Consider the following 14,667-nt stretch of genomic DNA (forward strand, 5'->3'; position numbering starts at 1 on the left):
GCTATATCAAATACTGTGAAAAGATGTAAACAAGAATAAAATGGAATGTACACTGTCATTACTTCAAAACTGGGCATTGAGTGATATGATCACACTTTAAAATAACTACAACTTATGAAGCATTCATAAACCCTTTATAAGGTCTACATAAATCATTTATGAACAAATATCATACTTTATGAAGTGTAGTATAGGGTTTATACCACATCTGTTATATCACCTTTATATAGCGTGACATTTGCTTATAAATGATTATGAAGCATCTATGCAGGCCTTATAAAGGGTTTATGAAGCCTTTATTAAGCAATATGAGCTATAGAATGTTTAAAGTGGGACAAGTGGGACTATTAAACCATCAAAAAGCAATACACTCTTAATCTTTCACTGTGCACATCATAGTCATTGTCTCATTACAATGATTAAACACCACAATGTTTGTTTTTTGCTCTTCATACAAAGCATGGCAAATACTAGGAACAATAGACAAGGGTTACAACGCTAGTTTAGCTGTGGATGTTCAGCTAGAGAGGAACGACCATTGTTATATTAGACTTAGACTGCAGTCAGAGAAGCACATTAAATGCATTGAATGCCAAGAGGAACCTACGCAAGGGAAGCACACATTGAGACAGAGGATGTAGATACAGATACGATCAGTCAGATCAGCTAAACGTCGGTGGGTTTTCTTTATCAGCTAACGCCATCAGGCAGAGAAAAAGACTGAGCCATATAATATAATAGAGATGTTACCTGTAGGCACATATCTAAGATCAGTTTCTCTGCTTACCCTTCCCCAAATCCTAACCATATCCATTGCAACGTCAAAACGCATAACTGACCTTAGATCTGTGGCTACGGGCAGCTTCATCCTACTGTGTGTATTTCCTCATTCCTACAATGCGACTGTTTCCTAGATGATCCAAGATGGCGGACTACTCACCATGGCTGCGGCGGCAGTGGCCTGGTTCACCTGATGCTGTGCAGCCTTGATCTTGGCCTGCAGGTGGGCCGGAGGGTGGAAGTACTTGCACTTCTCCCTGGAGCAGCGGCCCTTGATGTAGTCCATACACACGGTGACCGTGTTGTCGTTGGTGTCAATCATGGTGCTGTCGGAGGGGTGGGAGAAGCGGCAGTCGTTCTCCCCCCGGGAGCAGTTGCCCCGCTGGTACTCACGACACACCTGGCGAGGGGGAGAGGGGTGTGGGGGAGGGATGAATACATGGATGTACATTGATACACACTAGCTTGGTTTCCATCCAATTGGCGACAGATTTTCATGTGAATATTCTAAAATCTGCATCAAGAAAATATCCACCGCCATTTATCGCATAATTCATTTTCATAATTCATATGAACGCATAATTCATTCATTTTCATCAATTTCATTATCAGCATTTATAAAATTGGACCAAAACTTCCTGTTTCCATCACAACTGGCGTGACTTTTTTTTATTTTATTACGGTATGACTTTACACACATAAAAACTGTAGATGGAAACGTGGTTACAGCCATACAGACATAAGCATTGAGCAAAGTCACTGTGTGTTGGACGTGGCATTTGAAGGGCAGCAGAGGGCAGCAGTGTCTTTTTGTTAACGCAGCATGTTGTGGCCTAGAATCAGCACAGGCTGCTGGAGCGGGGTGGAGGGGGTGTCCGTCAATCTGAATCTCTTACCTCCAGTCTGTCTGTCCTCATGAGTTTCTGTGCAGCTGCGGCTGCAGCATTGGGGACCTGGCCATGGTTGGGGTGGCCTGCCATGAGGACCTGCGGGCTGGGCATGATCTCTGCCTGCATCAGGCCAGGCGATACCGGGCCCAGGTACGGGTTGAAGGCTGCTGCCGCCGCGCTGGCATTGGTGGCCAGGCCTGGTGCCATAGAGAACATAGGCTGCAAACGGGAGGAGGGGGCGGGCAGATAGAGACAAGGGTCAAAGGTGAGAGGTTATATTTCCTGGTATGTTAAATGTGCTGTATTCAATGTTATGTAGCTTATCTAAACTGATACTGAATTCCCTATATAGTGCACTGCTTTAGGGCTCTGCATGGTCAGAAGTAGTACACTATATAGGGAATAGAGTGTCATTTGAGACGCAGCCGACTGTAAGTGTTGTCATGTAATTACTTGATGTAAACTGAACCTGTTGCTGTCTTGGACCAGGTCATAGAGACTAACCTGGATTGGCAAAGGTTGAATAAAATGAAGAGGGGTTTCAGGTCACAGTTCAGTTATATTCTTTTCCACTCACGTGTATGTGTGTGTGTGTGTGTGTGTGCATTTGTGCGCACATTTGTGCATGTGTGTGTTCTCTCACCATTGTGTATGTGTGACTTCACATCCCTACTGTATTTGTCTCACCATAGGCTGTAGCTGTGTGCCGGGCATCATGGCGTTTGCGAGTTGCATCTGCTGGGCCAGCATGGCCATGTTCTTCTGTTGGATTAGGTTGTTCCTGCCATTGATCTCTAGCTGGGTCTTTAGGTGGCCAGGAGGGTGCAGGTACTTACAGTTCTCCCTGGAACAACGGCCCTGAGAGAGGGAGAGGGAGGTGCGATAGGGGAGTGGGGGGGGAGTTTGGACAGCAAGAGAGAGAAGCAGTGTGTCAAAGTAAAGTAAGTTGATTCAGATTCAGACAGCACTGCTTTAAAGACGTCCTCTAGTGATTCTTGAACTTTTACTGTTGAAAAGCGATATCCCAAGTATAAATTCAGTAAAGTACACACAAAAAATGTTTGGAGCAAAATTGTGTTTTTTTAGAGACAACAAACTTCAAGGAGACTGCCTCGCCTACTACTTCTCAGATAGAATTCAGTGTATCAAATCGGAGGGCCTGTTGTCCCGGACCTCTGGTAGTCTCTATGGGGGTACCACAGGGTTAAATTCTTGGGCCAACTCTTTTCTCTGTATATATCAACGATGTCGCTCTTGCTGCAGGTGATTCCTTGATCCACCTCTATGCAGACGACACCATTCTGTGTACTTCTGGCCCTTCTTTGGACACTGTGTTAACAAACCTCCAAACGAGCTTCAATGCCATACAACACTCTTTCCGTGGCCTCCAACTGCTCTTAAATGCTAGTAAAACTAAATGCATGCCCTTCGCTGCTCGCACCTGCCCGCCCGACTAGCATCACTACTCTGGACGGTTCTGACTTAGAATATGTCAACTACAAATACCTAGGTGCCTGGCTAGACTGTAAACTCTCCTTCCAGACTCATATTAAGCATTTCCAATCCAAAATTAAATCTAGAATCGCCTTCCTATTTCGCAACAAAGCCTCCTTCACTCACGCTGCCAAACATACCCTCGTAAAACTGACTATCCTACCGATCCTCGACAATGTCACTTACAAAATAGCCTCCAACACTCTACTCAGCAAACTGGATGCAGTCTATCACAGTGCCATCCGTTTTGTCACCAAAGCCCCATATACCACCCACCACTGCGACCTGTATGCTCTCGTCGGCTGGCCCTGGCGACATATTCGTCGCCAAACCCACTGGCTCCAGGTCATCTATAAGTCTTTGCTAGGTAAAGCTCCGCCTTATCTCAGCTCACTGATCACGATAACAACACCCACCCGTAGCACACGCTCCAGCAGGTATATTTCACTGGTCATCCCCAAAGCCAACACCTATTTTGGCCGCCTTTCCTTCCAGTTCTCTGCTGCCAATGACTGGAACGAATTGCAAAAATCGCTGAAATTGGAGACGTATATCTCACTCACTCACTTTAAGCGTCAGCTATCTGAGCAGCTTACCGATCACTGGAGCTGTAGAGAGCCAATCGGTAAATAGCCCATCCAACTACCTACCTCATCCCCATATTGTTTTTATTTACTTGTTTTTGCTCTTTTGCAACCCAGTATTTCTACTTGCACATCATTATCTGGACATCTCTCACTCCAGTGTTAATGTGCTAAATTGTAATTACTTCGCTACTACTAACTCCTTACTCCTTTTGCACACACTGTATATAGATTTTTCTATTGTGTTATTGACTGCACGTCTGTTTATCCCATGTGTAACTCTATGTTGTTGTTTTTGTCGCACTGCTTTGCTTTATCTTGGCCAGGTCGCAGTTGTAAATGAGAACTTGTTCTCAACTGGCCTACCTGGTTAAATAAAGGTTAAATAAAAAATATATATATTCAAAGAGTTGGTCTGTTGGGAATCAGTGATGTCATCAGCCTCGTCCCTTGCTTGAGGAACAATAGAGGAGAAGTAGAGAACAAAAGAGGAAAGGAACCCCCCCACACGTTTGCTATGTCATGACTTACCTGGACCACCTATTGAGATGTGCCTTTTGTTAAGTAAATCAGGTGTTAAAAGAGGTGAAAAGGAGACTGGAGTGCCACTTTCAGTTGATGACTGTGTGCGTGTTTCTGTGTGACTGGGTCAGTGTGTGTCAGTGTGTGTGTGTGTGTGATATGCTGGGAGCTGTTTATAGCTGCATGCCCCTAACCTGTTTCACCCTAGGTCTGGGCTATGCCTGGCACTAACTAATTGTTAAGGGCTCTTGATTTCTGCTCTATCCTGTGGGACAAAAATGTCTGTGTGTGTTTCTTTGTGCGTGTGTCAGTGCGTGTGTGAGTGTGTGCCTTTACGCATGTGTGTGTGTGTCTGCATACGTGTGTTTGTTCAGGTCAGAAGAGGGTCTCTGTAACGCTTTAAAAAAATCTATTTTACAAGGTAAGTTGACTGAGAACACGTTCTCATTTACAGCAACAACCTGGGGATTAGTTACAGGGGTGAGGAGGGGGATGAATGAGCCAATTGTAAGCTGGGGATGATTAGGTGACTGTGATGGTATGAAGGACAGCCTGGGAATTTAGCCAGGACACCGGGGTCAACACCCCTACTCTTACGATAAGTGCCATGGGATCTTTAATGACCTCAGAGAGTCAGGACACCCGTTTAACGTCCCATCCGAAAGACAGCACCCTACACAGGGCAATGTCCCCAATCACTACCCTGGGGCATTGGGATATTTTTTTAGACCTGAGGAAAGAGTGCCTCCTACTGGCCCTCCAGCACCACCTGGTCTCCCATCCAGAGACTGACCAAGACCAACCCTGCTTAGCTTCAGAAGCAAGCCAGCAGTGGGATGCAGGATGGTATGCTGCTGGTGCAGGGTGGTATGCTGCTGGCTGGATGGACTCCTATCCAGACATCCAGCTAGGCTACATGTCAGACAGGAGATATAAATACATTTCACTCATATGATACATAGATATTGTATCACAGGGCAATATGAGGTCAAACTTCAAAGCGTCAGTGCCAAGAGATAATGAACTAGGAGAGATCGTTTTGTGCTGTCTGCTAGGAATACACACTGCCAAGAAGGAGGGGTCTGAGTCGGAAAAGTCCTGGTGGACTGGGGTCAGAATAGTTCAAGTGCCACCACACAGGCGTACACACACACTGGAGTCATGTTCATGTAACAGGTGGCACACACACTGGAGTCATGTTCATGTAACAGGTGACACACACACACTGGAGTCATGTTCATGTAACAGGTGACACACACACTGGAGTCATGTTCATGTAACAGGTGACACACACACTGGAGTCATGTTCATGTAACAGGTGACACACACACTGGAGTCATGTTCATATAACAGGTGACACACACACTGGAGTCATGTTCATGTAACAGGTGACACACACACTGGAGTCATGTTCATATAACAGGTGGCACACACACTGGAGTCATGTTCATGTAACAGGTGACACACACACTGGAGTCATGTTCATATAACAGGTGACACACACACTGGAGTCATGTTCATGTAACAGGTGACACACACACTGGAGTCATGTTCATATAACAGGTGACACACACACTGGAGTCATGTTCATGTAACAGGTGACACACACACTGGAGTCATGTTCATATAACAGGTGACACACACACACTGGAGTCATGTTCATGTAACAGGTGACACACACACTGGAGTCATGTTCATGTAACAGGTGACACACACACACTGGAGTCATGTTCATATAACAGGTGACACACACACTGGAGTCATGTTCATATAACAGGTGACACACACACTGGAGTCATGTTCATGTAACAGGTGACACACACACTGGAGTCATGTTCATATAACAGGTGACACACACACTAGAGTCATGTTCATATAACAGGTGACACACACACTGGAGTCATGTTCATGTAACAGGTGGCACACACACTGGAGTCATGTTCATGTAACAGGTGACACACACACTGGAGTCATGTTCATATAACAGGTGACACACACACACTGGAGTCATGTTCATATAACAGGTGACACACACACTGGAGTCATGTTCATGTAACAGGTGACACACACACTGGAGTCATGTTCATGTAACAGGTGACACACACTGGAGTCATGTTCATATAACAGGTGACACACACACTGGAGTCATGTTCATATAACAGGTGACACACACACTAGAGTCATGTTCATATAACAGGTGACACACACACACTGGAGTCATGTTCATGTAACAGGTGACACACACACTGGAGTCATGTTCATGTAACAGGTGACACACACACTGGAGTCATGTTCATGTAACAGGTGGCACACACACTGGAGTCATGTTCATATAACAGGTGGCACACACACTGGAGTCATGTTCATGTAACAGGTGACACACACACTGGAGTCATGTTCATGTAACAGGTGACACACACACTGGAGTCATGTTCATATAACAGGTGGCACACACACTGGAGTCATGTTCATGTAACAGGTGACACACACACTGGAGTCATGTTCATGTAACAGGTGACACACACACTGGAGTCATGTTCATGTAACAGGTGACACACACACTGGAGTCATGTTCATATAACAGGTGACACACACACTAGAGTCATGTTCATATAACAGGTGACACACACACTGGAGTCATGTTCATGTAACAGGTGGCACACACACTGGAGTCATGTTCATATAACAGGTGACACACACACTGGAGTCATGTTCATATAACAGGTGACACACACACTAGAGTCATGTTCATGTAACAGGTGACACACACACTGGAGTCATGTTCATATAACAGGTGACACACACACTGGAGTCATGTTCATGTAACAGGTGACACACACACACTGGAGTCATGTTCATGTAACAGGTGGCACACACACACTGGAGTCATGTTCATATAACAGGTGACACACACACTGGAGTCATGTTCATATAACAGGTGACACACACACTGGAGTCATGTTCATATAACAGGTGACACACACACTGGAGTCATGTTCATGTAACAGGTGACACACACACTGGAGTCATGTTCATGTAACAGGTGACACACACACTGGAGTCATGTTCATATAACAGGTGACACACACACTAGAGTCATGTTCATATAACAGGTGACACACACACTGGAGTCATGTTCATGTAACAGGTGACACACACACTGGAGTCATGTTCATGTAACAGGTGACACACACACTGGAGTCATGTTCATGTAACAGGTGACACACACACTGGAGTCATGTTCATGTAACAGGTGGCACACACACTGGAGTCATGTTCATGTAACAGGTGACACACACACTGGAGTCATGTTCATGTAACAGGTGACACACACACACTGGAGTCATGTTCATATAACAGGTGACACACACACTGGAGTCATGTTCATGTAACAGGTGGCACACACACACTGGAGTCATGTTCATATAACAGGTGACACACACACTGGAGTCATGTTCATATAACAGGTGACACACACACTGGAGTCATGTTCATGTAACAGGTGACACACACACTGGAGTCATGTTCATGTAACAGGTGACACACACACTGGAGTCATGTTCATGTAACAGGTGACACACACACTGGAGTCATGTTCATATAACAGGTGACACACACACTAGAGTCATGTTCATATAACAGGTGACACACACACTGGAGTCATGTTCATGTAACAGGTGACACACACACTGGAGTCATGTTCATATAACAGGTGACACACACACTAGAGTCATGTTCATATAACAGGTGACACACACACTGGAGTCATGTTCATATAACAGGTGACACACACACTAGAGTCATGTTCATATAACAGGTGACACACACACTGGAGTCATGTTCATGTAACAGGTGACACACACACTGGAGTCATGTTCATATAACAGGTGACACACACACTGGAGTCATGTTCATGTAACAGGTGACACACACTGGAGTCATGTTCATATAACAGGTGACACACACACTGGAGTCATGTTCATGTAACAGGTGACACACACACTGGAGTCATGTTCATGTAACAGGTGACACACACTGGAGTCATGTTCATATAACAGGTGACACACACACTGGAGTCATGTTCATGTAACAGGTGACACACACACTGGAGTCATGTTCATATAACAGGTGACACACACACTGGAGTCATGTTCATGTAACAGGTGACACACACACTGGAGTCATGTTCATGTAACAGGTGACACACACACTGGAGTCATGTTCATATAACAGGTGACACACACACTGGAGTCATGTTCATATAACAGGTGACACACACACTAGAGTCATGTTCATGTAACAGGTGACACACACACTGGAGTCATGTTCATATAACAGGTGACACACACACTGGAGTCATGTTCATATAACAGGTGACACACACACTGGAGTCATGTTCATATAACAGGTGACACACACACTGGAGTCATGTTCATGTAACAGGTGACACACACACTGGAGTCATGTTCATGTAACAGGTGACACACACTGGAGTCATGTTCATATAACAGGTGACACACACACTGGAGTCATGTTCATGTAACAGGTGACACACACACTGGAGTCATGTTCATATAACAGGTGGCACACACACTGGAGTCATGTTCATGTAACAGGTGACACACACACTGGAGTCATGTTCATGTAACAGGTGACACACACACTGGAGTCATGTTCATGTAACAGGTGACACACACACTGGAGTCATGTTCATGTAACAGGTGACACACACACTGGAGTCATGTTCATGTAACAGGTGGCACACACACTGGAGTCATGTTCATGTAACAGGTGACACACACACTGGAGTCATGTTCATATAACAGGTGACACACACACTGGAGTCATGTTCATGTAACAGGTGACACACACACTGGAGTCATGTTCATATAACAGGTGACACACACACTGGAGTCATGTTCATATAACAGGTGACACACACACTGGAGTCATGTTCATGTAACAGGTGACACACACACTGGAGTCATGTTCATATAACAGGTGACACACACACTGGAGTCATGTTCATATAACAGGTGACACACACACTGGAGTCATGTTCATATAACAGGTGACACACACACTGGAGTCATGTTCATATAACAGGTGACACACACACTGGAGTCATGTTCATATAACAGGTGACACACACACTGGAGTCATGTTCATATAACAGGTGACACACACACTGGAGTCATGTTCATATAACAGGTGACACACACACTGGAGTCATGTTCATATAACAGGTGACACACACACTGGAGTCATGTTCATATAACAGGTGACACACACACTAGAGTCATGTTCATATAACAGGTGACACACACACACTGGAGTCATGTTCATGTAACAGGTGACACACACACTGGAGTCATGTTCATGTAACAGGTGACACACACACTGGAGTCATGTTCATGTAACAGGTGACACACACACTGGAGTCATGTTCATGTAACAGGTGACACACACACTGGAGTCATGTTCATGTAACAGGTGACACACACACTGGAGTCATGTTCATGTAACAGGTGACACACACACTGGAGTCATGTTCATATAACAGGTGACACACACACTGGAGTCATGTTCATGTAACAGGTGGCACACACACATAGCCCTGTTCTTTACGACAGATATTTATTTACTGACATTCCATGGGCACAGCTGAGCCGACCGGGCCGAGGCAGCAAGGTCCTTCCACTGGGGACACACAGGTTGAATCAACGTTGTTTCCACATCATTTTTATGAAATGACATTGAACCAACGTGGAATAGACATTGAATTTACATCAGTGCCCAGTGGACACACTCACTCACAAATAGAGCTGCTGCCTGGGTGCTTCTCAATAGTCTAACATATATGCCTCTCTCTGTCTCCTTTCCTCTATTCGCAATGACATGAAATACTTGGGACAGGTCAATGGAAGCAAATTCCTAGCGGGCATTCTCCATATTGCTTTCATCCTGTGGGTTTTCAGATCAGTGGAGAGGAAGGAAAGGAGATAAGGAGAGGAAACCACGTTGGATAATTGAGATGCACCCTCAGAAGTGTCGTTACTCAGATACAGGCAGGAAAAAGTGTTGTGCATAAGAGTGTTGTAGTTGACACCACGTCAGTCACAACTACAACAGGAGACGTAAACGCCACAGTGTGTGTGTGTGTGTGTGTGTGTGTGTGTGTGTGTGTGTGTGTGTGTGTGTGTGTGTGTGTGTGTGTGTGTGTGTGTGTGTGTGTGTGTGTGTGTGTGTGTGTATATGTGTGTGTGTGTGTGTGTGTGTGTGTGTGTGTGTGTGTGTGTGTGTGTTATGCCTCTCGGACAGCGTCTATCACAAACAGAGGGACGTCTAGCCTACGCAGACATCTGACTTGTTGAGACTTGTGACTCAGAAATGTCAACAACTGGGTCAAATTTGAACTCATGATCCCCGCCTCAGCACTGCTGTGTGACTGACTGGCTGGTTTAAACACTGTTATTAAACCCTATCACTACATGTACTTAACCTAAATTGCTATAGATAATGGTGAAGGCTTAACGACTGGCATGTGAAATGTAGGTTAAATGGTTGAAAGTAGGCTTGGGCGATATACCGTTTATACCATATATCTGGGTATTTCGAAATATGATTTTCAAATGGTATTTAAAAAATATATATATATCGTTATGGGTGGGGCTGCTACGCCACTGCTTATACCTAACTATAAGTTAAGTATAACTATAAGAAATCTAACGTGTCAAATAAATTATATCTAGCTCAGGGCTAAAGCTATGCATTTGGTTTGCTAATTTGCTAACTAAGAGGCACGAGTTCAAGATCAAGCTTCTTCGTTACAGCATAGACATTCAACCCTCTCCTGCTTTAAAAAACAAATTTTTAAAGCACAAAAAAACAGTATTCACTTGACTCCATGTTAACCCCACAGAACCAAGTTATACAAGCAGAATCTGCATTTAAACCATTAACTTGTATTTGCTGAATAACAGTAATGTTCAACATTACATTACACACATATTTATGTCAAGTAGACATGAATTAAGGCACTATAAAACACCAGTATCAAACTAAATGGTCATAGTTGTCACTTTTCATCAGTGAAGCATTTTTATAGACATCATCACCATATCATCCCCGTTGTCTAAATTGTATTTATACAAATAGCGCCCCTTGTGTGCACATTCACTAATACGTATACCCAGGTATGGTACAGAAACGGTATGACGGTATGCAAATCTGGATACCGCCCAACACTAGCTGAAAGACTCAACTTCTCTGTCATTCAAGTTAAATGCTGCATGCAGGCAGAAGGGCTACTCTATGTGATGGTAACACATCACCAAGTTAACAGGAGTTATGATTGTAAACATGTTCAGAGAGGTCAAAAAGGAGAGGCCAAATTGAAATATCGATACAGTTCTTAGACTGGACTGATGGACTAACTGGCTAATGTACAAAAGCTGTGAGGCAGAAACTTGGAGAGAAATTATGCAGAGCTTGTTTTGAACGAGGTTCTAGATCCATGCAGAACTGTTCTGAAAAGAGGTTCTAAATCTACAGATGACTTTTCTGAAAAGAGATTTGCTCATCCAGAGGCGGTGCTCCTAGTGGCCAGGGACTTTCATGCAGGGAAACTAAAATCCGTTTTACCTCATTTCCACCAGCATGTTAAATATACAACCAGAGGGGAAAAACTCTAGACCACCTTTACTCCACACACAGAGGCGCATACAAAGTTCTCCCTCGCCCTCCATTTTGCAAATCTGACCATAATTATATCCTCCTGATTCCTGCTCACAAGCAAAAACTAAAGCAGGAAGCACCAGTGACTCACTCAATACGGAAGTGGTCAGGTGACGCGGATGCTACACTACAGGACTGTTTTGCAAGTACAGTCTGGAATATGTTCCGGGATTCATCCAATGGCATTGAGGAGTACACCACAGTCACTGGCTTCATCAATAAGTGCATCGATGACGTTGTCCCCACAGTGACCGTACGCACATACCCAATCAGAGCTGCTGATTTCAAGGAGCGGGACTTTAACCCGGACGCTTATAAGAAATCCCGCTATGCCCTCAGACAAACCATCAAACAGGCAAAGCGTCAATACAGGACTAAGATTGAATCGTACTACACTGATGTAAGACCTTCAAAGGTCAATATTCTCACCAGGACGTGTACTCTGAGCATGCGCTGACCAACTGGCAAGTGTCTTCACTGACATGTTCAACCTCTCCCTGACTGAGTCTGTAATAACAACATGTTTCAAGCAGACCACCATAGTCCCTGTGCCCAAGAACACTAAGGTAACCTGCCTAAATTATTACCGACCCGTCATGAAGTGCTTTGAAAGGCTGGTCATGGCTCACATCAACACCATTATCCCAGAAACCCTAGTCCCACTCCAATTTGCAGACCACCCCAACAGATCCACAGATGACGCAATCTCTATTGCACTCCACACTGCCCTTTCCCACCTGGACAAAAGGAACACCTATGTGAGAATGCTAATTCATTGACTACAGCTCAGCGTTCAGCACCATAGCGCCCACAAAGCTCATCACTAAGCTAAGGATCCTGGGTCTAAACACCTCCCTCTGCAACTGGATCCTGGACTTCCTGACGGGCTGCCCCCAAGTGGTAAGGGTAGGTGACAACTAGAGCTTTACCGATTATGATTTTTCAACACAGATACCGATTATTGGAGGACCAAAAAAGGCTGATACCGATTAATCGGCCGATTTTTATATATATATTTGTAATAATGACAATGACAACAATACTGAATGAACACTTTTATTTTAACTTAATATAATACATAAATAAAAATACATTTAGTCTCAAATAAATCATGAAACATGTTCAATTTGGTTTAAATAATGCAAAAACACCGTGTTGGAGAAAAAAGTAAAAGGGCAATATGTGCCATGTAAAAAAGCTAACGTTTAAGTTCTTTGCTCAGAACATGAGAACATTTGAAAGCTGGTGGTTCCTTTTAACATGAGTCTTCAATATTCCCAGTTAAGAGGTTTTAGGTTGTAGTTATTATAGGAATTATAGGACTATTTCTCTCTATACCATTTGTATTTCATATACCTTTGACTATTGGATGTTCTTATAGGCACTATAGTATTGGCAGCCTAATCTCGGGAGTTGATAGGCTTGAAGTCATAAACAGCGTGGTGCTTCAAGCATTGCTAAGAGGTGCTGGCAAACGCAGTAAAGTGCTGTTTGAATGAATGTTTACGAGCCTGCTGCTGCCTACCACCGCTCAGTCAGACTGCTCTATCAAATATAAAATCATAGACTTAATTATAATATAATAACACACATAAATACGAGCCTTAGGCCATTAATATGGTCAAATCCGGAAACTATTTCGAAAACAAAACATTTATTCTTTCAGTGAAATACGGAACCGTTCCGTATTTTATCAAATGGGTGGCATCCATATGTCTAAATATTGCTGTTACATTGCACAACCTTCAATGTTATGTCATAATTATGTAAAATTCTGGCAAATTAATTACGGTCTTTGTTAGGAAGCAATGGTCTTCACACAGTTCGCAACGAGCCAGGCGGCCCAAACTGCTGCATATACCCTGACTCTGCTTGCACAGAACGCAAGAGAAGTGACACAATTTCCCTAGTTAATATTGCCTGCTGACACGAATTTCTTTTAACTAAATATGCAGGTTTAAAAAGATATACTTGTGTATTGATTTTAAGAAAGGCATTGATGTTTATGTTTAGGTACATTGGTGCAACGACAGTGCTTTTTTCACGAATGTGCTTGTTAAATCATCACCCGTTTGGCGAAGTAGGCTGTGATTCGATGATAAATTAACAGGCACCCCATTGATTATTTGCAACGCAGGACAAGCTAGTTAAACTAGTAATATCATCAACCATGTGTAGTTAACTAGTGATTATGTTAAGATTGATTTATTTTTAATAAGATACGTTTAATGCTAGCTAGCACCTTACCTTGGCTCCTTGCTGCACTCGCATAACAGGTGGTCAGCCTGCCACACAGTCTCCTCATGGAGTGCAATGTAACCGACCATACCCGGCGTCCAAAAATGGCGATTACCGATTGTTATGAAAACTTGAAGTCGGCCCTAATTAAATCGGCCACGCCGATTAATCGGTCGACCTCTAGTAACAACACATCTGCGACGCTGATCCTCAACACGGGGGCCCCTCAAGTGTGCGTGCTTAGTCCCCTCCTGTACTCCCTGTTCACCCATGACTGCATGGCCAGGCACGACTCCAACACCATCATTAAGTTTGCCGAACGACACAACAGCGGAAGGCCTGATCAACGACAATGATGAGACAGCCAATAGGGAGGAGGTCAGACACCTGGCTGTGTGGTGTCAGGATAACAACCTCTCCTT

General features: G+C 44.0%; 1 protein-coding gene across 27 annotated transcripts in view; it reads right to left on the minus strand.

Annotated features, from left to right (window-relative positions):
• The window catches only part of LOC139559867 (muscleblind-like protein 1), an 87,227-nt gene that overhangs the window by 9,942 nt on the left and 62,618 nt on the right, over positions 1 to 14,667 (minus strand). For 18 of the 27 annotated variants that reach the window (XM_071376269.1, XM_071376280.1, XM_071376273.1 and 15 more), the window contains exons 3-6: positions 2,358 to 2,528; positions 2,124 to 2,174; positions 1,677 to 1,889; positions 941 to 1,180 (exon numbers count right to left, since the gene is read on the minus strand). In XM_071376269.1, coding sequence (XP_071232370.1) covers positions 941 to 1,180; positions 1,677 to 1,889; positions 2,124 to 2,174; positions 2,358 to 2,528 — 675 coding nt within the window. The remainder of the gene's footprint in view (positions 1 to 940; positions 1,181 to 1,676; positions 1,890 to 2,123; positions 2,175 to 2,357; positions 2,529 to 14,667) is intronic. The other 9 variants (XM_071376288.1, XM_071376286.1, XM_071376287.1 and 6 more) reach the window with 1 other exon arrangement.

Source organism: Salvelinus alpinus, chromosome 30 (genome assembly GCF_045679555.1).
Source record: "Salvelinus alpinus chromosome 30, SLU_Salpinus.1, whole genome shotgun sequence".
Classification (NCBI taxonomy): Eukaryota; Metazoa; Chordata; class Actinopteri; order Salmoniformes; family Salmonidae; genus Salvelinus; species Salvelinus alpinus.